General features: G+C 50.0%; 9 protein-coding genes across 9 annotated transcripts; 5 read left to right on the plus strand and 4 right to left on the minus strand.

Moving 5' to 3' along the window:
- Positions 1–81: 81 nt before the first annotated feature.
- AFUA_1G09830 (uncharacterized protein) lies at positions 82–1,587 on the plus strand. Its single transcript, XM_077803886.1, has 3 exons — positions 82–219; positions 294–1,291; positions 1,348–1,587. Exons 1-3 carry the CDS (start codon positions 217–219, stop codon positions 1,391–1,393), a joined length of 1,047 nt encoding a protein of 348 aa, XP_077660056.1. The 5' UTR covers positions 82–216; the 3' UTR covers positions 1,394–1,587.
- A 17-nt stretch (positions 1,588–1,604) lies between these two features.
- Positions 1,605–3,889, minus strand: tim44 (protein translocase subunit TIM44; the record flags this gene model as incomplete). Its single annotated transcript, XM_077803887.1, has 2 exons — positions 1,605–2,956; positions 3,018–3,889. 2 exons carry the CDS (start codon positions 3,887–3,889, stop codon positions 2,281–2,283), a joined length of 1,548 nt encoding a protein of 515 aa, XP_077660057.1. The 3' UTR covers positions 1,605–2,280.
- A 223-nt stretch (positions 3,890–4,112) lies between these two features.
- On the plus strand, positions 4,113–5,372 carry AFUA_1G09850 (mitochondrial 37S ribosomal protein uS11m). Its single transcript, XM_747259.2, has one exon. It carries the CDS (start codon positions 4,354–4,356, stop codon positions 5,050–5,052), a length of 699 nt encoding a protein of 232 aa, XP_752352.2. The 5' UTR covers positions 4,113–4,353; the 3' UTR covers positions 5,053–5,372.
- Positions 5,373–5,549: 177 nt separating this feature from the next.
- On the plus strand, positions 5,550–9,879 carry AFUA_1G09870 (putative VPS9 domain protein; the record flags this gene model as incomplete). The annotated part of the gene is made up of 4 exons (XM_747261.2): positions 5,550–5,603; positions 5,659–5,912; positions 5,975–6,227; positions 6,284–9,879. The coding sequence occupies exons 2-4, from the start codon at positions 5,835–5,837 to the stop codon at positions 9,877–9,879; spliced, it is 3,927 nt and encodes a 1,308-aa protein (XP_752354.1). The 5' UTR covers positions 5,550–5,603; positions 5,659–5,834.
- Positions 9,880–10,352: 473 nt separating this feature from the next.
- Positions 10,353–11,540, minus strand: AFUA_1G09880 (uncharacterized protein; the record flags this gene model as incomplete). Its single annotated transcript, XM_747262.1, has 1 exon — positions 10,353–11,540. One exon carries the CDS (start codon positions 11,538–11,540, stop codon positions 10,353–10,355), a length of 1,188 nt encoding a protein of 395 aa, XP_752355.1.
- A 1,105-nt stretch (positions 11,541–12,645) lies between these two features.
- Positions 12,646–13,018, plus strand: AFUA_1G09890 (uncharacterized protein; the record flags this gene model as incomplete). The annotated part of the gene is made up of 3 exons (XM_747263.1): positions 12,646–12,753; positions 12,810–12,892; positions 12,964–13,018. The coding sequence occupies 3 exons, from the start codon at positions 12,646–12,648 to the stop codon at positions 13,016–13,018; spliced, it is 246 nt and encodes an 81-aa protein (XP_752356.1).
- A 205-nt stretch (positions 13,019–13,223) lies between these two features.
- Positions 13,224–15,111, minus strand: abfC (alpha-N-arabinofuranosidase; the record flags this gene model as incomplete). The annotated part of the gene is made up of 7 exons (XM_077803888.1): positions 13,224–14,122; positions 14,184–14,283; positions 14,338–14,426; positions 14,482–14,496; positions 14,549–14,661; positions 14,733–14,927; positions 15,005–15,111. The coding sequence occupies 7 exons, from the start codon at positions 15,109–15,111 to the stop codon at positions 13,224–13,226; spliced, it is 1,518 nt and encodes a 505-aa protein (XP_077660058.1).
- Positions 15,112–15,498: 387 nt separating this feature from the next.
- AFUA_1G09910 (sugar porter family MFS transporter) lies at positions 15,499–17,831 on the plus strand (the record flags this gene model as incomplete). Its single annotated transcript, XM_077803889.1, has 7 exons — positions 15,499–16,025; positions 16,079–16,124; positions 16,182–16,257; positions 16,314–16,505; positions 16,556–16,799; positions 16,852–17,108; positions 17,168–17,831. The coding sequence occupies exons 1-7, from the start codon at positions 15,999–16,001 to the stop codon at positions 17,829–17,831; spliced, it is 1,506 nt and encodes a 501-aa protein (XP_077660059.1). The 5' UTR covers positions 15,499–15,998.
- A 440-nt stretch (positions 17,832–18,271) lies between these two features.
- On the minus strand, positions 18,272–19,319 carry AFUA_1G09920 (PSME3-interacting protein; the record flags this gene model as incomplete). Its single annotated transcript, XM_747266.2, has 2 exons — positions 18,944–19,319; positions 18,272–18,849 (listed from the first exon to the last, which is right to left on the minus strand). Exons 1-2 carry the CDS (start codon positions 19,107–19,109, stop codon positions 18,272–18,274), a joined length of 744 nt encoding a protein of 247 aa, XP_752359.1. The 5' UTR covers positions 19,110–19,319.
- Positions 19,320–19,333: the final 14 nt, after the last annotated feature.

Raw genomic sequence — 19,333 nt, forward strand, 5'->3', positions numbered from 1 at the left:
CGACATGTTGATGATGATCCCATCGTCACGTGCACCGGAGCTTCCCCTGACAGACAGAACAAACAAAGCAAACATGGCGGGCTAGACCCCCGCATTCGTTCAGCTTCATGAGCATTCGATTGATTCTCCAGTCTTCCGCTTGCTTTATCTGTCGCTAACTTTTTTTTGACTTGGACCCAACCCGACTTTTGGTGCGATATTCAGTTAGTTCACAAAATGGTAAGATGGTCCGGCTCTCCGATACACCCGTATTCAGGACGGATCAGTGACTTACCAACTCCTGTTCCATCTAGGCTCCCACCGAGTCTCAGAAGCGCCTGGCGCTTGCAATTATTGACTTTTTGAACTCCAGCCTGAAGGATGGCACCCTGACTGCGGATGACGCTGAATCCATTGAGATCGCTCAGTCGTGTATTGCAGACACTTTCAAGGTCGACCCCTCCGATGAGGCCGCCGTCAAAGACGCTCTTGGCGGACAGTCTCTGGCGAGCATCTTCAGCGTCTACGAGAAGCTCCGTCAGAAGCCTTCGAAAGAACCCGCCAGTGCTGGCGCGCAGGCTCAGAGCACAGAGGCACAGCAACCCAAGGCTGGTGCCCCCACACCCGAGTCTGACAAGTTGAAATCGGAGGGAAATGCTGCCATGGCCCGCAAGGAATACAGTAAGGCGATCGATCTTTACACCCAGGCCCTGTCCATTGCCCCCGCGAACCCTATTTATCTCTCAAACCGAGCCGCTGCCTACTCTGCCTCAGGTCAACATGAGAAAGCTGCGGAGGATGCGGAACTCGCCACTGTTGTCGATCCCAAGTACTCCAAGGCCTGGAGTCGTCTCGGCCTCGCGCGGTTCGATATGGCAGACTACAAGGGAGCAAAGGAAGCGTACGAAAAGGGTATTGAGGCGGAAGGGAATGGAGGAAGCGATGCGATGAAAAGAGGTCTGGAAACCACCAAGCGGAAGATCGAAGAGGCCAACCGTGGTGCCGAGCCTCCTGCCGACGATGTCGACGATGCCGCTGGAGCATCGCGCGGTGCTGGTGGAATGCCTGATCTCTCTTCTCTCGCTAGCATGCTTGGTGGCAGAGGTGGCGGCGGTGGTGGTATGCCCGACCTTAGCTCTATCATGAGCAACCCCATGTTCGCGAGCATGGCCCAGAACTTGATGAGCAACCCAGACATGCTGAACAACCTCATGAACAACCCTCAATTGAGGCAGATGGCGGAGAACTTCGGCAGGGGTGGCGGAATGCCTGACATGTCTAGCTTGATGAGCGACCCAAGCCTTGCGGAGATGTAAGTCATGTATGCACTTCTTTCCTGGTACGGAAAACTAACAAACTGCTGTATAGGGCAAGGAACATAATGGGCGGTGCCGGGCGTGGAGGTCGGCAGTAAATCAAGTTACCCTCCGTTGCATGAAAGTTCCCCTTTCCCGTCCAGCTACGATATATCACCTCCGAATTTAAACATTCACCTTCTCTGGCTTCACCCACCTGTGGATTATTGAATACGGGCCATACCAGCTTTGTCATGACTGTTGCAAACGGATAGAAGCTATAATCGCTAAATGATATTCAATTTCGCCAAAATACGGAGTAATCAGTTATATTTGCCCCTGATTAGATAGAGGTTTACCCTGACAGAGCATACCAAGAAGCCACCAGTGCATTGTAGTGTCGATGTTCAAAATATATGTCCAGGTAGCTCGTACCAAAAAGCAGCAGAACCGGCTAGAAGGCTGGGTATGATTCCAGATGCCAATACATGAAAATGTTCGGAGTGGAGTTGTTTGTCGCAGATCATATAATTCAACGCCGTATACGCCCATAGTGATAGGGAAAAAAAAGGATATTGGCCATTATGCAGGCATGCCAGGATCAAAGGCGTCCTCGCTATGAGTAACAATCCATCCGCCGAGCCTTTGCTGACGGCGATCGCCTCAGCAAAGACCATGAAGGCCAGGAAAGACTGGTAAACCAGGTCCATGAAATCTGTGGAGAGGACAAAGGTACTCAGGTAGTAATAATAAAAAAAAGGAATAGAAAAGATATTGAAGAAATGGATCAACAAGCCGAAGCTACTATCACAGCTAAAACATGAGCGCCGGTTCCGCCGAGTCTCTATTTAGACAGTCGATATGGTACAGTGGCATTATATCAAAACAATCGAGGAGAGTATGAGAGGTGATTCATCATCAAAAGGCCGCCGATAATCACGAAATGGAGAGTGACGGTTGAGGATTGTTAAAGGATAAGGTAGGTAGGAATAGATTTGCGGGGAACTTAGATGTAATCACGGGCAGCCTTCTGCAGTTCAATCAACCTCCATCCTCTGGTCTCGGGATTGTTGACGTCCTCGGGTATTCTCGTGAGACCAATAGCATAGGTAACCAGCTGCACCTTGTCTTCCATACCAGCTGCGAGTTCACCCGTCTTAACGTTGCGGTAAACATGTACCTCTTGTGTACGGCAGGTCACAACGAAGACGGGGATCTCGCCTGGCTCCAGCATACGGGCGTGAGAAACGTCAACACCTCGGATATCGAGGATGCGGCCATCCGACTTGAGTCCCGCAGTGGTGTATTGTTTGGAAAGAGCAGCGTAAACATGGAATTGCGCATCAGAGAGCCAAAGCTTGAGTGTCTCAATATCGCCTTTGACGTACGCATCCAGTACTTCTGGCAGAATATATTCGCGCATCTCCCTCAGGAACGACTCCATCTGGAAATTGGGGTCCATCTCCCGGAACTTCTTGATGACCTGGGCAGTCTCATTTTCGGCGAAGAAGCTGGCGACACGATCCGAGATGCTGCGTGCCGTACTGATGAGAGGGTTCTCAGATTCATTGTATGTCTCCTTCAGAGCAAAGAGTTTCTGCATCATAGGATTTGACTCCTTGAATTCGCGCCACGACTCTTTCCAAGCAGAGTCCTTGTGAATAGTGAGATTGGTACCAGCACTGCGCCAGGCAATTGTCAGAGTTCTGAAAAGAAAAAGCTCCATGTGAAAGCAGCACTTACTTTGGATCTTCAACCAGCGGCTCGGTCGAACGGCGCCCGCTCTTCATCATTTCCTTCTGCTCACGCAATTGCCGCTGTCTACGGCGCTCCTCCTTCTCAATCCAGCCACCATAGCGGGAGCTACTTCCGTCGTCGATGGCTTCCTTTACGTTCTTGTAGGCCTCCGTCTCACGTACGGGTCTTGTGGCCTTTTCAAGTCCGGCACCAGTGGCGCTGACACCCTTCCTGATACCCTTAACAACAGGGGTTTCCCATGTCCATGCAGCTCCTTTTCCGATGGCCTGACCGGTTTTTTTCAACGCAGCCGACGTCTTCGAAGTTGCTGCACCCGAAGCGGCTTCATAAGCGGCACGAGCGCGCTTGATATTCTCGTTCTCGGCGAACTCTTGAGCAGACGATGCGAGAGCCTTAGTAGACTCATTCCATTCCTTTGATGCCTTGAACTCTGCTTGGAGAGTCTCTCTGAAAACCTGCCATGGAGTCTTGTCTCCGTGAGGCGGCGGTGGTGGAGGCGCCTCCTTCTGTCCTTCTTCCTTGCCCCCTTCACTCTTCGCCTCTTCGCTCTTTTCACTTTTTGGTTCTTCACTATGCTTCTCTTTTTGCTGTTGTTGCCAACGGGCAGTGGCAATATGGAATGACCGCGTCAATGGCAAAGCAGTATACGGAGAAATAAGTTGAACGCCTGTCGGGAAGGACGTTTGTTGGCGCTGTAATACTGTAGGCGAGGTAGGGATGGAGGTCGAATAAGCACTTTTATGAATCAGAGTCCGCGAAGAAGCGATGGCATTGCTGTATGTCGTCCTCAGGCCGGGAACATGGGACCGTAGAGTGGCCGCCCGTGCGACAGCCGACATTTTGCTAGCCGAGATCATGCTCTAGAAATCCGGAGTCAAAATTTAAGCCAGATATCGTGAGATCAGTTTAGGAGGGGTGACGAAGAATATGGGTCAGCCCCCAAATGTTGAGGAGGAAGAAGATAGATTTGGGGCGTGGGGAGTAAAAGAGAAGAAGCGATTCGACTGGTGAAGAAGGGAAAAAAGTTGAGATCGCGGGTGCCAAGATCGAAAACTTCGGGCCTCGCCATTTCCGCCGCCTTTTTCTCCAGGCCCCATCGACAAGGTATTATTGTTGCCGATTCAACCGGATTAGCTGAGTGCATGCCACATCTCATTTGAAGCTTTGTACTTGATCTCTTTTTTATACTTCTCTATCGCATCGGCCTTCCGCTCAATTGGAGGTTCTATCCTGCGCTTGAGCCAGTTCGACTGCCCTTACGCTGCCCTTACTCGCTTCAACTGCCGCACGTCCCCGATATTATCCTCGGCCACGCAGCAAGATGAATTCTTTCAACTCCTGGATCAAGGCACTGTCACATACTAGCCGGTCATGCCAGGGCCGAGTGATCTCCCAACACGTGATGCGTCCATTTTCTACCACCATGAGCCCCAGCTCAAGCGCAAAAGAAAAGACCCGCGAAATTGAGAGACAAATTCTGAATCCCAATTCAGAACAGACCACTGACGATAATTCGCCGCTCTCTGCTATTACTAGAATGATGCAGGGAGAAAAAGCTCGCGCTAGCCAGGCCGTCAGTCGGGACTACTCCCGCATGGCCGAGAGTTTGGAAGCAGAGATGATTAAATACCCATATGCCGATCGTTCTCCTCCTCACCATCTTCACGTTTACGCCCACAAACACAATACTCTCCTGACGCTGACGCAGCCGAACGGGAACCCAATGCTGTCGATGAGCTGCGGACACCTCGGTTTTCGGAAAGGAGGCCGTTCTGGATATGACCCAGCTTATCAGTTGACGTCCCACGTGTTTGGTCAAATTCAGGAAAGAGGTTTTCTCATGGACATTAAACGACTTGAAATTGTCTTTCAGGGCTTCGGTCAGGGTCGAGAAGCGTTTACCAAGGTTCTGCTTGGCAGTGAGGGAAAGAATATTCGCGGGCTGGTGAGTCGAGTGACAGATTCGACACGGATAAAGTTCGGTGGTACAAGAAGCAGAAAGGTCCGCAGATTGGGTTAATCCTGCGTTGTATCTCTATTGTCTTCTCATACCCATTGCCTCGGAGGGCATATGTTCCTTGGTTTCAGCGTTAAACAGAAAGCAAGGAGCTTGGTGACAGCGCATCCATTTCAGTATCAGGCATTGGCTCGCACAACTGGGATTCCTTGAGACTCCTATGTGATCTGCAGTGTCTGAGTTCTTTAGTGAACTCGGTCTGGGCTGCAGCTATATTTGTACATTAGTCGTGTTTTACTGCTGGAGATACACAAAAGATTCTTAGGTTGTATTCTCCATCTTGATCTCATCTCAACGCCACCGCGCATCTTCCTTTCCTAGCATTGTCAATGCCTTTTCTTGAGCGCTAGCATTTTAATGTTGAGGAACTCCATGGTAGATCTACAGGCATCCAAAAACAATGTTTGCCCTAGATAGTTAGCAGCTTACCAAATACGGACTAGCGCATGAGCTTCAATGTTCGAAAGCTGCTGGCTGGAAGGCTTCAGCTCCTCGTCTTTGATCGCCAGCTTTCCTACGTGAATCTCAATTCTGCTATCTCTTTTTATTTGATTGTATGGAAGCTTGCCCATCCGACATTCATTACATAGATTTGACTTTTGTTTGAAGGTTTCAGCAATAGTCGGGTCTGCGCGGTTACTAGGTCCTCAGCCAGCGTATGCGCCGGAACTGTTCCTCTCTTGTGACGATCACCGGGTGCAGCGCAAACCCGACTTTGGGATTCAGACGAACGGCTTGATGAGTGCCGGAATTTCTTTCTCGGGCCGTCGTCCAAGACCGTTTGGATGCACCCTCTAAATCCCTTTCTCCGTGCCTTCTTCCGAAGCACTGTCCCAGGGCAGTGTCTGCCGATAGAGAATCATGTATGCGTTGTTGGAATTATATCGGACTAAGCCTGGGGAATACTGTCTTACCTTTGCTGCAGGTTCTCCTCGTTCCGATTACGGAATCCTTAATCGGGTCGCGAGACCGCGAATCAAACGTCCTCTATTCCGATCTTGTGGTATCCGAAGAGTTTCTGGGGAGTCATACGCTGCGAATACCCATTGCCAATGGAGCTACCGGAAACGCCAAGGACGATTCGAACGTTCGGGATAGCAGGGGGAAGGCAAAGCAGGTGACAACTGTCAACGGGCGAACCGTAATTATCAAAGAGAGCTCTGTTTACAGCAATAAAGGTAGGAAAGCCTCTTTTTGTTCTGCGTTTTTCTTCTTTGCTGAACTACATTGTCAGGCTTCAAATCCCTAACTCAAGCTCAGCTCTTGTCCGATGCTCTGTACTATACTCCAAGTACCGACTCTCAGCCATGGCTTATCTATTACATCTCCCGGCCGTTGATCGGCTTATTCGACCCTGGCAAGGTCATTTCTGCTGTGGTGCCCGGGTCGCTACCTCAAAGGGTAGTCACAAATACTGGTGCCAAGTCTGGCGATTCTACCACTTCATTACCGAAAAAGGAAATCAAGTCGTTCGGAGAACTGCTGGCCAATTTTCCTATGATCGCAAGACAGATGCAGCCAGGCTTGGACAGACTATTTCGAGAATTTGGGAAAGAACTGGGGAAGCCGTTACCGCCACCTCCGTCGCGCTCGCCTTCCATCCCTGATGGCTACGAACGTAAAGAGGATCGCGATGAATCTTCGGCGGATGAAGTCGCTTCTATTCGGAGCGCATCGTCCCGCAACAGAGATGGCCTTCCCTTTAATTCCGAGGAGTACTTCGAAGATGATGAGGACTTGATGCGCCGCAGTTTGGAGACAGCAGTTACCGCCGCCATAGATCTGTTCCGGCTCGTGGACAAACAGCAGTTGTCCTTCCTCGGCGCGACAACAGACCTGACTGGACCTCTGGTAGAACGGTTGATTGAGCGCTATGTTGCCGAGCAAGTGCACGAATCGCTGCTGTTTCCTCGACTGTGCAGTTTCCGTCAACCAGAGGACGCGGAACTGGATTCCAGAATCCGTCATATGGAGAATCTTGATGTTTCGCAGGTAGGTATCGCTGTCGAAGGAGGCCGAGAGGGTAAAAGAGAGCTGCTACATCGGCTCGGGAGAGCGGTCGAGGAGTTCCGAAAGATGACGGACGCAAAGTGCCCGCACGACATGCTCAATACTTTGCTGGAGACTGTCAAGGTCTTATCGTACCCCGGGACGTATGATAACGCGAATCTTCAAGCCTCGGAAAAACAGATTGCGCCTGTCACCGTAAATGCCGATATTCTGGTCTCCTTGTTACTTATTGTGGTTATCAGATCCCAGGTCAGACATCTTCAAGCAAGACTCCTGTATATGCAGCACTTCATCTATATCGACGATGTTGACAGCGGTGAAATGGGTTATGCTTTGAGCACATTCGAGGCAGTCCTTACGTACTTAGTGACTGATTCAGCAGGCCTCAGAAGAGCCAGTTCTCGCAATAAGCGCCTGTGGAATGCCACTAGAGCCGGCCGAGTTGGCGAAATGAAGGCCATTCTTGAACCCAAAGGTGACCATAGCTCAATGGACGATGGCCCGGACGAGCCAGAAGGGAAATCAGTCTTCTTCAAAACTGATGAGGATGGAGAAGTGGATGAACCGCTACAAGGACATTCGATTCATCGAAGGCTCTCAAGATCAAATAACGAACCTCATGAATTTGATGAAAGACCTTCCGATGTGCCACCGCTGGCACATGTGTTCCCATTTCAAACATGGGAAAACACCTCCCCGCCGAAGGAAGTTCAGCGTCCTGTGAAGAAAGTCTCAATGGATGTACGCAGCATATCAGAGTCGTCAGCTACTTCACTTCTCTCTCGCACCACCACCATTGAATCAATGACCAGTGCAATTGAAGGGGACAGCTCAATCGAGACTTTGACAAAAACGCAAGATCCTGCGGGTGATTCAATTCCCATGATGGCCGTTGACAGTCGCCAGCCGGAGGCTCTCAAGTACTTGCTCAGCCTGGAAGAGTACTATTCATTGGAAGACATCCTCGAGGATACAAATACTGATGGAACGACGTTGCTCAGTGCCGCGGTGCAACTCGGTCACCCTGAAATGGTAGAAATTCTGCTCGACTTTCTGTTCAGTGCAACGGACGAGCGAACAATTGCTGGTTACCTTAAAAAAGCAGACATGCACGGACGCACAGTTGCCCACTATTTATTTAGTACGCCATCAGTAATGTATAGACTGGAAAGACTCGTTCCTTGGCGACAACGTGACAGAAATGGCCAGACGCCGCTGTTTGCTCTGTGCAGATCCTATGACCATCCTGATTATAAATCGATGGTCAACGAGGCGTTGACCGCCGCTCAAAGATCTCAGGGAGATGGCTTGCCTTTGCGGCTTGACGATCATGTTGACTCGAAGGGAAATACATTGCTACACATCGTCGGTGATCCAGAGATCACAATCCGAATTCTACAAGAAAGCGATTGCGATCCAAACGCAACCAACGAGAAGAAGTTCACGCCGTTGATGATGGCCAGCAAGTATGGCCGCGTAGATCAAGTGCGTATCCTCTTTTTGGACCCCCGGGTCGACGTTCACCTTAAGGAAGCTCGTGGATTGACGGCTGTCGAGCTCGCCAAAGACGATGAAGTCCGTAATCGCATTGACGATCTCATTCTTGTCTCGAATTCGCCCTCGGCATATGATGATCCATCTGGTCGTGTCACAACGGTTGTACGCTCGTACTTTGTTGAGGATGCCACAGTACGCTTTGTTTTGAAGTCCGGCGCCCCAAGCTCTCAGACCCAGTCAAACGAGTCTCGAGCTGGCTCCACCACTTATACCGTCACTACATGTCGTCGCACCCTCTCGGACTTTGAGAATCTTGCTCGGTGCCTCGCAATGGAGCATCCGGCCTCTTATATCCCTTCCTTTTCTGACTTTCGCAATCCTTTTCAAATCCATTCCAAACCATCTCGGTCTGTTCTCCACAACATGCAAGAGAGACTAGACAGATTCTTGAAGATCCTGCTTACCCATCCAACGTTTGCGACCCATGAGATGCTGTGGGAGTTCTTCCTGGTGCCTGAGCTCCAGCCGGAGATGATGACGGACAGGTCCCGGCGCAAGGCGTTGGTGCTTTCCGAGTCGATTGCAGACGACTACGAGCCTGTGACAGCTGAAGGCATGCGCGAGACAGAACAGTTCGTGGCTCAGGCCCAGGACATGGTTCGTGCCCTTCACGCCAACACACGCAGTCTGATTCGCCGTGGTCATTCCTTGCAGAATGCCGCCTCAGATATGGCTGACGCGCTGTCTCTGTGCTCGTCAGTGGTCTCCACTCTGCAGGAGCCTACAAACGCGCTCCCTCGTTCACATGTGGACGCTTTCGCCCGCTACGCCTCGTACCTGTCAACCTCGTCCTCAGACTCCTCTCCCCTTCTTCAGTTCCTATCCGTCTTTTCCTCGATCGACAACACGACTGTCGCAATACTCGGTTCGCTCTCTCGCCCTATTTCGCTCATATCGAACTTACAATCCACAACCCGCAATCTGTCCCGCAATCGCACCTCTCTCATCTCCTCGTCCTTGCCCCGGAAATTCAACATCAACTTCCCTGGCCTGGAGGAATCCCGACAAAAGTCAGTTCGCGATCTGGAACAGAAGATTCAAGAGGCTGAAGCCCAAATCGGACGCCTTTCTCGGGAAATCTCATGGAACAAGGACGTTGTAGTCGGGGAACTCGCCGGGTGGACATCCTGGCGGGAGAAAGTCGGCCGGGACGCCATCCGCGCCTTTGTCAGGTCCACCCTGGTCCGAGAAAGGGAACGAGGGAAACGCCTTGAACGGTGCTTGAATCGCATACGCGAGATGAACAACGGCACAGTACGATAGATAGACTTTATGTGCCGGTGGTTCATTTGCTTGCCTGTAGACTAGCTTTGTGCCTACTCCTTTTTTCAAAGCCTTTAATTTTAAATGACCCACTACATCTGTGATGACGCTGATGAAAATGAGGACAAGGTACGGTGGCATCAATGCATTGTATGCCATTCTTCCTTACAAAGTATCATGTCCGATGGTTATACAGTTTGTGAGGGAAAAATTCAAGGATGTACAACTCTTGTGACCCACTCTTTCGGGCGACATGGGTATGTGTCCAATGGCCATACAGCCTACAACCAAACAGAATGCCTAACCTCAAGGAATGTCCATTAGATCCGTTAAACAGTTGACAAATCAAGAGTTTTCCAGACTCTCGACGAGTGTATCAAGGCCTGAAAGGTTGGGGAAGGGCACGTTTCTCAAGCCATGGCGTGAAATCGCGATCCGTGAGGATGAGAACGCTTGAACGAAGTTGCTGTACATCAGAATTCGAACAGAGGTGACGTGCTTCTCTCGATTGATGGAAGCCGGAAAGGTTGGTCTGTAGACGGTGTCGGGTTGCGGACTTCGCGCCGAGCTTTTTGGTGTGGCCTTTGAGAGCCTGCTTCCGACTTGGGCAATCTTAATTCATCGATAGTTCTCAACGATGATTGCCACCCAATCTCTGCTGCTTTTCCTGATACCATTCGATTCAAAGGAGACACGACAACCACTTGCTTTGGAACAAAGCCGGCCCGCCATGGCGCTGCTGGCACTTTGGATTCGCTTGGGCGCTCTGGAATAAACGGTTGTGGGAGCCTGGCTTCTGACTGCTTCGGAGCAGCAAATGAGCCGAGAGGCGAAACCGGCACGTCATCTGCGTGTGCGCAAAGTGCTCGAGTCACTGCTTCCAGTCTCGTCGCCTCTTCCGGGACGTATGCCTTAGTAGTTGGACGGCTCTTGCCACCTACCGACCTTTCATGGCTGCGTCTGATTTTCGGCGTGCTGCCAAATGAGTAATTAGCAATGTTATCGTCGAGAGGAGATATTGCAGCGTATTTAGAATTCGCGAAATCGCGTTTCGCTTTCTTGTATCGCTTCCAGGACTGTCGGAACCTTCTGATGAGGAGGACGGTCAGGGCTAGAAATGCCACAGTAGTAATGACTATGAATATTACCGCGGCGGCAATGGAGCTCTTCTTGTAGCTCCAATGCTTGAGAAAGGACTTGTGCGAGGGTGTTGGTGTCACGTAATCCACTGTTGAGCTCGCGGTTCTCTTGTACACTGCTGTTCGTATACGCGTGCGAAGGGTTTTTGAAGCCAAGCTGTGCGAATTTGTGGATTGTGCGCGTGTGTCGATCCCAGTCAATGATCGGTGTTTTGTCGAGTCCCCCGAGGCAATGATGGAATCTAAGCGACTGGGACCGTCGGATGTACCAACCTCCTCTCCCAGCTCAACGTTCAAACGACCATTTTCCCAGAAGCTCAGTTGCTGAATATGTAGTTTATCCTTGAAGAAATTGTAGATGCTGTCCAATCTATCCTTTGGCCTTGAACGAATCCCTTTCGGTGCGGCTGACGATGGTATTGATGCCGACATCACTCTGGATATTGACAGCGGTAATGCTGATGAAGCAATTGAAGGTTCCGTAGAGCACACAAAGGGAGAGCTTGATTGGAGAGTGTACATGGCACTACAGAGTAATGCGAGCATGAAGAATAGGCGTCCTTGCATCCTGGTTCACAAAAGGTCGACCTAGGATCGCCACAAAATCTCACACTCAAGACATAGGCACAGTGAGCGAAGGAGACGCCATTAGGGATATCGGGATATCATTCACATGTTACTCTCTGAGCAGCTGAGGCTTGGTACTGTGCCGGTAAAAGCAGGCACAATGGAAATGGCCGACGCAGCTTCCTCCTGCGCACATTTTGTCCATTTTCAACAACAAGCGAGACTCTGGATTCCAGCACCAAGCCATGTCTGAAATTAGAGATTCAAGAGGCACAGGATAAGACGGGAGAACTGAGCCGCATTGTGATCAGAGTCTGGATGTCTTGGAGATCTCCTTGCAATGTCTTAAAAATACTAAGAAGATGCAAGGATTCTGGCACTGAGCGAAGGCTACCCACTAACTGATAACATTGAAAAATAATTTCCTGATATATATACACACACACAGACCAATCCGCAACTATAATAGAATATCTACAGCGGCTTAAATGACCATCCGTTGATGAAAAGGGACACTGTCAGCTGATCCCTCGGTACCGCTGATCTATGAGAAATTCATATTATGGGTATGACGTGGGATCAAGAGAAGGTCTGATTCTGGCAATCTATCTTGCGAACTAGCTATTTACAATCAACAGAATGAAAACTACGTAAAATCTCTCCTATTTGGCATGTTGAATCCACTATTAAATAGAGCGTTCTGATTAGTCCAGCCGGAACTAGTTAAATGAGGATTTCCGGATGAATCTCTGTATTCAATAAGGGGCCGGTTATGGCTGACAGATACACAGCACAACACGACAAAACACGTGACATTACCATCATATTCACAGGGGCAGATACACTAAGCCCAAAAGGGTTATATAGATCTGTTAGCCTGGTTCTCCACAAACGACGTCATGGTCGCTTATCATTGCTGCCTTCAAGTTATAAATATCCTCCCCAGCTGAGAATATACCATCAGGAATTATCATCAAGACAGACTTGAATGAGAAAATTTCAACCCCTCCCTTTTTATAAATCTCAAATACAAAACTTCTTTACGCAAAAACAGTCCAACATGCCTCTCGTCGTTCCCGGAATCAACTCGGACATGGGTTCTGATAAGAACGAATGGCTCAGCAAGCTCGTCGGGAAAAAGATCAGTGACTCTACCAGCGATGTGACTGTGCGGTTTTTGACTACTTTACCCTGCTCGTGAATCACATTACTGATAGTGGACAGACTTTTGCGAAGAAGGATCTACCCGAGCATCATCGAGTTCTTCGTCCCGGTGACGCGATGACTATGGATCACAGACCGGAAAGGTATGCATGCCTGCGTGGTCATTATATCTTGTCTCGAGATGGACACTCGCTGACGACCCATTGTTTGTCAGACTCAACATCCACCTCGACGAGGAGGATAAAGTCAAGGATGTTCACTTCGGTTGAGTTATGATATATGGTTCAGGATCATACGGAAGTCTTACTCCTAATCATCTGTGATGAGACCATGTCAAGATTAATGAAATTATATCACGTGATGTCTACCATGGCCCCCCATTCTATATTCCCGTATAGCATCGTTAAGCCGAAAGAATCGGACCAGACAATGATGTGAAGAAGGAAAATTCGTGTCGTCATCCGAGCTCTAAACTTACTCCGCCTTCCATCTAAGTAGAGTGAGCGAGTGCCTGGGGAACTTGTAGGCACCCTTGCCGTCCCAAGTGCTTTCCGTCAGACCAACTTCCTCTTTTCCCTTCATGTTGCAGGCTGAGACACTGTCCCCAGTGACGGTGAATACAGTGACATCGCCAGTAGCCCCCTCGAACTTGCACTCCATATCCTTTTCGTCGCTGATGTTGACGACAGCAACATTAGCATACCCGTCCTCTCCCAAGGTGGCACTGACGTCCAGCCAGGGAGTGTCCTTGACGGCGCGGATCCACTTCGGACTCGTCTCGCCCTCATAGGCACCGCAAGAGACGTGCGCATTGATGGTCCAGCCCCGCATATACTTCGAGAACAGATACAAGGGCCACCAGATAGTCTGCTTTATGATACCATCCTTAGTGGTCATCAAGGGGGAAATGACGTTGACGCTTTGTGCAATACAGGCCATCCCGACGTCTTTGCTCTTGCGCACAAAGACGTTGAGCCAGATGGCCACGGCCAAAGCGTCGGAGAGGGTATAGCTTTCCTCGGCGCCCTTGCTGCCCTCAGCACGCAGGGGGTCCCACACGTTCCACTCGTCAAAGCAGATTGTGGGCCGCGGCTGGTCAGGAGGGATACCGTTCTCAATCATGGCAAGGTCGATAAGGGATGAGGTAATCTCGATAGCGCGTTCAGCGGCGAGTGGGGCGGTAACGTTGGGGAGATGGGTTGAACCACAGGTGTACATGTGAATACTGTGCATGTCGATGAGAGGAACGGTGCTAGTAGAGAGAGGCGAATGAGCGGGAAGCAGGCACTGCTTCAGTGTGTAGTAGTCCCATGAGGCAGTGCCGTCTTGGCCACAGAGGATCAACTTCAGAGAAGGGTCGAGCAGCTTCAGCGCTAGAAAGTATATTAGATTGACTGGTTGGTCCTTTCGGAGTCGCAGCGAATGAATTCTCACCCTTTGCCCACTGGTAAGCCTTGTGAGCGTACTCCTCCTTGGTCATCTGCGCGACCTGCCATGGTCCCCACACTTCGTTACCAAGAGCCCAGTATTTGATCTGGAGGGTTGATGTTAGTGTCCGGCAAAATGACTAGTAGCACATATGACATACGTTATAAGGCTCCTCACGGCCATTCTTCCTTCGGAGATTGGCATAATAAGTGTCTTTCGTACCGTTACAGTACTCGACCCACGCAAGAGCTAGACGCTGAGATCAGTATAAGCTGAAAGGAAGTACGGGGCCGAAATTTTCTACCTTCATCAAGAGTTCCTGGGGGCAAATGTCAGCATTCGCATAATAGAACACCTGGACTATATCGTACCTGTGCCGAAGTTCAAGCAAAAGTAAGGCTCAGTTCCAAGAAGCTCGCACCACTTCATGAACTCGTCTGTTCCAAAGTGGTTGGTCTCAGTTCCCAGCCAAGCCAGCTCAGGTCTTAAAGCCATAAGATGAGTTAGCTATTGCCTAAAAGATCGTTTCGACGCTCTAGCTGGAGACGCAGTTACCTCGCAGGCCGTTGATCTTTAGGGCCTACACCGTCAATCCAGTGATAGGTTGCCGTAAAATTACCACCAGGATAACGAATGACAGGAATGTTCAGCTCCTTGAGGGCTTCCAGTACATCTTTGCGAAAGCCATTCTCGTCAGACAACGGATTGCCTGGATCATAGATGCCTCCATAAATGCATCGGCCCATATGCCTGAGGTCGAGGTTAGCACGACACTCAGAGTAGCGAGAGTTGCAATGTCTTAAGCATCAAGCATGGGTTGATCTTACTCTGTGAACCCGGCATAGATATTAGGGTTGATCTTGGAAATGCGTCGCGATGCATGAACGGAGATACTAGGCGTCTCCTGCTCACTGAGCTTGGTGAAGGTCGTCATGATGGGATTTGGCAGCTAACGAATCCCAGGCAAAAAGAGTCAGGTATATTCAAGAACTAAGAGATCCCAAGTCCAACAGGAACGATAGACTGAGGAAGAAGGAATAACAAGGAATCAGTCCTAATATCCGAAGCAACGGCAACGGATTCGTCGTCTCCATAAGGCGCGCAGAATCTCCAACTTGTATGCTGGATTTATCCTCAGTCATCGCTCCATGAATATTTATTGAAATGGGCATAATCCCGGCGGGGGAAATTCCAGGCCCTCTGGACGATGATTCCACTGAGGAGGTTGGCAGCTGGGAGCCGTTGGTCAAAACGCCCAGTTTAATGTCGGCGCCGAGGGAACGCCACCAGTTGTTCCATCAATCAGCTTGCTTGGTCTCCTGGTGATGTTTTTCTTTGTTGCTTTCACTTTCAGACCATGAAACTACTTCCCCCACATACCGAAGTTATGTCTAATTTTTTTTTTTTCGCTTTTCCTTGCCATGGGTTTAAGAGCGAATTTACTCCGTACTCTGTACTTTGCTTCAAGATTATGTTGGTCTCACGGTTAGCCACACGGTTAGCCAGTCTGCTCAGAATTTGGAGGTTCCACGTGAGGTGCTAGGATCAAGGAAACTTGCCCTTTTGGCAATTACTCCGCCGGATATTCGTGTTTTAAGCTTCGCGAAAGATCGTTGCTACAATATAGCGTTGGCTGTATTGCGTCGCGTGGTGCTCCCACACTATTGCATGGTTCTGAACCCCAGTATGGAGTAGATATCCTTAAAAAGGCCCTGCGGAGTACCCAGGACGATCCTTTTCATTCTCCGCATTTTTTTGTCTTTCCCCAGAGGAACAGTCATTTTACTATTAATCAAGAGCCAGCCTTTCTTGGTGTTGACCATGCGCTTGAGTCCGTCGTTGTACCAGGTATGTCCTCCAATGCCTGAGGTACCTAGCAACCATACTGATCCGTCGACTAGTTCCTGGTGGGCGTCTTCGCCTCTCTGGGTTCGTTTCTTTTTGGCTGTATGTATCCTATCTACTGGACTTGAAGTGTTTACGGTGCTGATCTGCGGTGTCAAGATGATTTGGGTGTTATTGCAGAAGTCATTGCGTGCCAGTCTTTCGATGCAAAGTTTGCCGCAGACGATACGCAAACGTGAGTGTATCTGCCTTTGCTGGTTAGAGGGCTCATGAAGTCTGACGCCTGTGTAGTGGATTGGTAGTGTCCTTGTTCACGGCTGGAGCGTTCTTTGGCGCAGGATTTGCCGGTCCCGCCGGTGACTATCTGGGAAGACGATGGACCATCGCGATCGGTTGCCTCGTCTTCTGCCTCGGAGGAGGTCTTCAAACTGGTGCTCAGAACATTTCGTACTTGTACTCCGGACGATTCTTCGCCGGGCTTGGGTAAGTTGAATCTCCTGAAACGCGGGCAACCTTGCTAATGGAGAAACCAGGGTTGGATTCCTCACCATGATCGTTCCTCTGTACCAAGCCGAAATTTGCCATCCCAAGATTCGAGGCCGTGTAACAGCCTTGCAGCAGTTCATGCTGGGTGTTGGTGCACTGTGCGCCGCGTGGATTTCATATGGTACCTACGTCGGATTTGATCCAACGAACAACGCCCAGTGGCAGGTCCCACTTGGTCTGCAGATTGCTCCTGCAGTCATCCTGGGACTTCTGATTATGTTTTTTCCTGAGGTAATAAGATGGAATATTTTCCTTACAGAATGCGATGCTGACACAAGAACAGTCACCTCGTTGGCTCATCGACCATGGCTACAACGAAAAGGGCTTGGCGACCCTTGCAAAACTCCATGCTCATGGTAACGAGGATGACGCATGGGTGCGTGCAGAGTACAATCAGATTCAGGAGAGCATTGTGTATGAGCATGAGCACGAGGCCAAGTCCTACAGTGAGTTATTCACTAATCGGTCGTCCTTCCGTCGCCTTTTCCTATGCTGTGCCTTACAGGCGTCCGTGCAAATGACTGGTGTCTCGGCTATCCAGTGAGTATGCTCCGTATGTGACTACTACCAGTGCCTTTCTAACGATAAAACCCATGCAGATACTATTCCGTGACAATCTATAACCAGATCGGCATTGCGGGCGACGAAACGCTCAAGTACCAGGCTATCAATTCAATCATTGCTTTGGTCGCCGAGTGCCTGTGCATGGCGTTCATTGATCGTTTCGGCCGCCGCTGGACTCTCATCGGTGGCAACCTGGGCAACATGGTAACCTTCATCATCGCCTGTATCCTGCTGGCGCGATTCCCTCCTGAGGCCAACAACACCGGTGCTCACTGGGGCTTCATCATTATGACCTGGTTGTACAACTTCTCCTTCTCGTGCACCTGCGGCCCCCTTTCGTGGATTATCCCTGCCGAAGTCTTCGACACGCGCACACGCTCGAAGGGTGTCTCCATTGCCACAATGACATCGTTTGCGTTCAACACCATGATCGGTCAAGTGACGCCCATCGCAATGACAAATGTCCGCTACCGCTACTACTATCTCTTCATCATCTGCAATTTCACTAATGCCCTGTTTTTCTGGCTGCTTCTTCCCGAGACCAAGAAATTGCCTCTTGAGGAGATGAACTACCTGTTCTCCAACGCTCCCTGGATCGTGCCTGGTACTCGCAAAGAGGATTATACCCCGCACGACTTGGAGCGCAAGGTCGAGGAACAGCAAGAGAAACAGGCTGTTTTTGCGACGCATCACGAGTGAATTCTGTGATAATGACGAGAAGAACGCAGCTAGGCGGAGACTTGAGTAACAATGCTGTTTTCACAGTCCGATGCCAGGTGTCTCGAGCTATATATGTCTGAGATGGAGGGAGAATGTCTTGTATCTTGTTCTTTCGTGCACACTTTGTCAACGAACTGAGAAAATGTAAACGAAGTACTTAAGAAGAATAGCTTTTGACCAATATCTCAGGCATCATAATGAGCAGCAAGTACGGGTAATTGTGTCCTCTTGAGTAACTCGACTGCAACTAGAAGAAGGTAAAGCGGCACTGCCATGTGTTTCCAAGAGAAGTGTAATAGATTGCCTCGGAGGTGGGTCTTATCTATTGGTTAATTTCACGCACCGGTGTTCAAGTCATGCACGGAGGGACTATTGCAATTAACCGACGTAGTTACAGTGTAATAAGTTTGCGACCATGGTCATTCAGAGTCAGAACTATACCCAGCTAGCCCGAGGGACAATGTAGATGATTTTGCAGCTGGCGCCGCTGGCAGACTTGCTTTCGCGCCTTGCGTGGCCGACGTGGACGAGATCCCTAAGGATTTTGTCGTCTTGGTAACCTCTGCAACCTGTGGTACTTCAACAGCGGCTGGTATTTGGCCGTCTTTCGAAGGAGACTGCACTTTGGGAGCCTCTGCTTTACTTTCGCTAGGCGAAGACCGTTCAGCAGCGCCTTCGCTTGTGGATTTCCGTTTTTTGCCGGGTATCAGGAATTCTTTGCTTTTATCTCGTCGTCTTTTCCGCGAAGGAATCTTCCAGTCCTCTCCGTCATTGGACGGCACAACATCTGTGGATGAGTTTTCCAGCAAAGCTTTCTCTGCTTCTTCTCGCTGCCGACGGAATAGTTCAAGCTGCTCTGCGGTCTCTTTCTTCACGGCCGCTTCTTGAGCACGCGTCGACTCCATGATGGAGTCAAGAAACTCCACTTCGTCCTCGTCCAGAGCCCGGAACTGGTTCTTTAATTTCATCTTTTCTTCAAAGGCTTCCTGCTTGGCCACTACGCAGCAGAACAATCATCCTAACATGTCAGTCCAAAGGAAATCCATCCAATAAAGTACCGCAAGCTGTCTTTCCGAAATGCAGTAACTTACTCTTGTTCTGCTGCAAGACCTCATAAAGACTTTTCCCACCCTCCTGCCTGCCTAGCTCCGCCTTGCGTCTCCGCTCCTCCTCCAATTCCTGCTGTGCACGACGCCATTCGTCATCACGCTCTACCGGCTCCTGATCGGTTCCAGCAGCCACGAAACCAGACGACATCTCAATTCTTCCCCTTGAGCTAGGAGCTCAGTGTCTGTACAAGCAAGCTACCTCTGGGAGTATGATGAAGATGTGACAGTAAATATGTAATAATCACTGCTTTCAGCAATCGGTGACGATAGTCTATTGAGGGAATATTCGAGCTTAGCGGATTTGCGTCGTTCGGCGCAGATGGGTGCAAGGAGAATCTTGAGCTTGCGTTGTGGTATTATTGCGATAGACGG

Source organism: Aspergillus fumigatus, chromosome 1, assembly GCF_000002655.1.
Source record: "Aspergillus fumigatus Af293 chromosome 1, whole genome shotgun sequence".
NCBI lineage: Eukaryota > Fungi > Ascomycota > Eurotiomycetes > Eurotiales > Aspergillaceae > Aspergillus > Aspergillus fumigatus.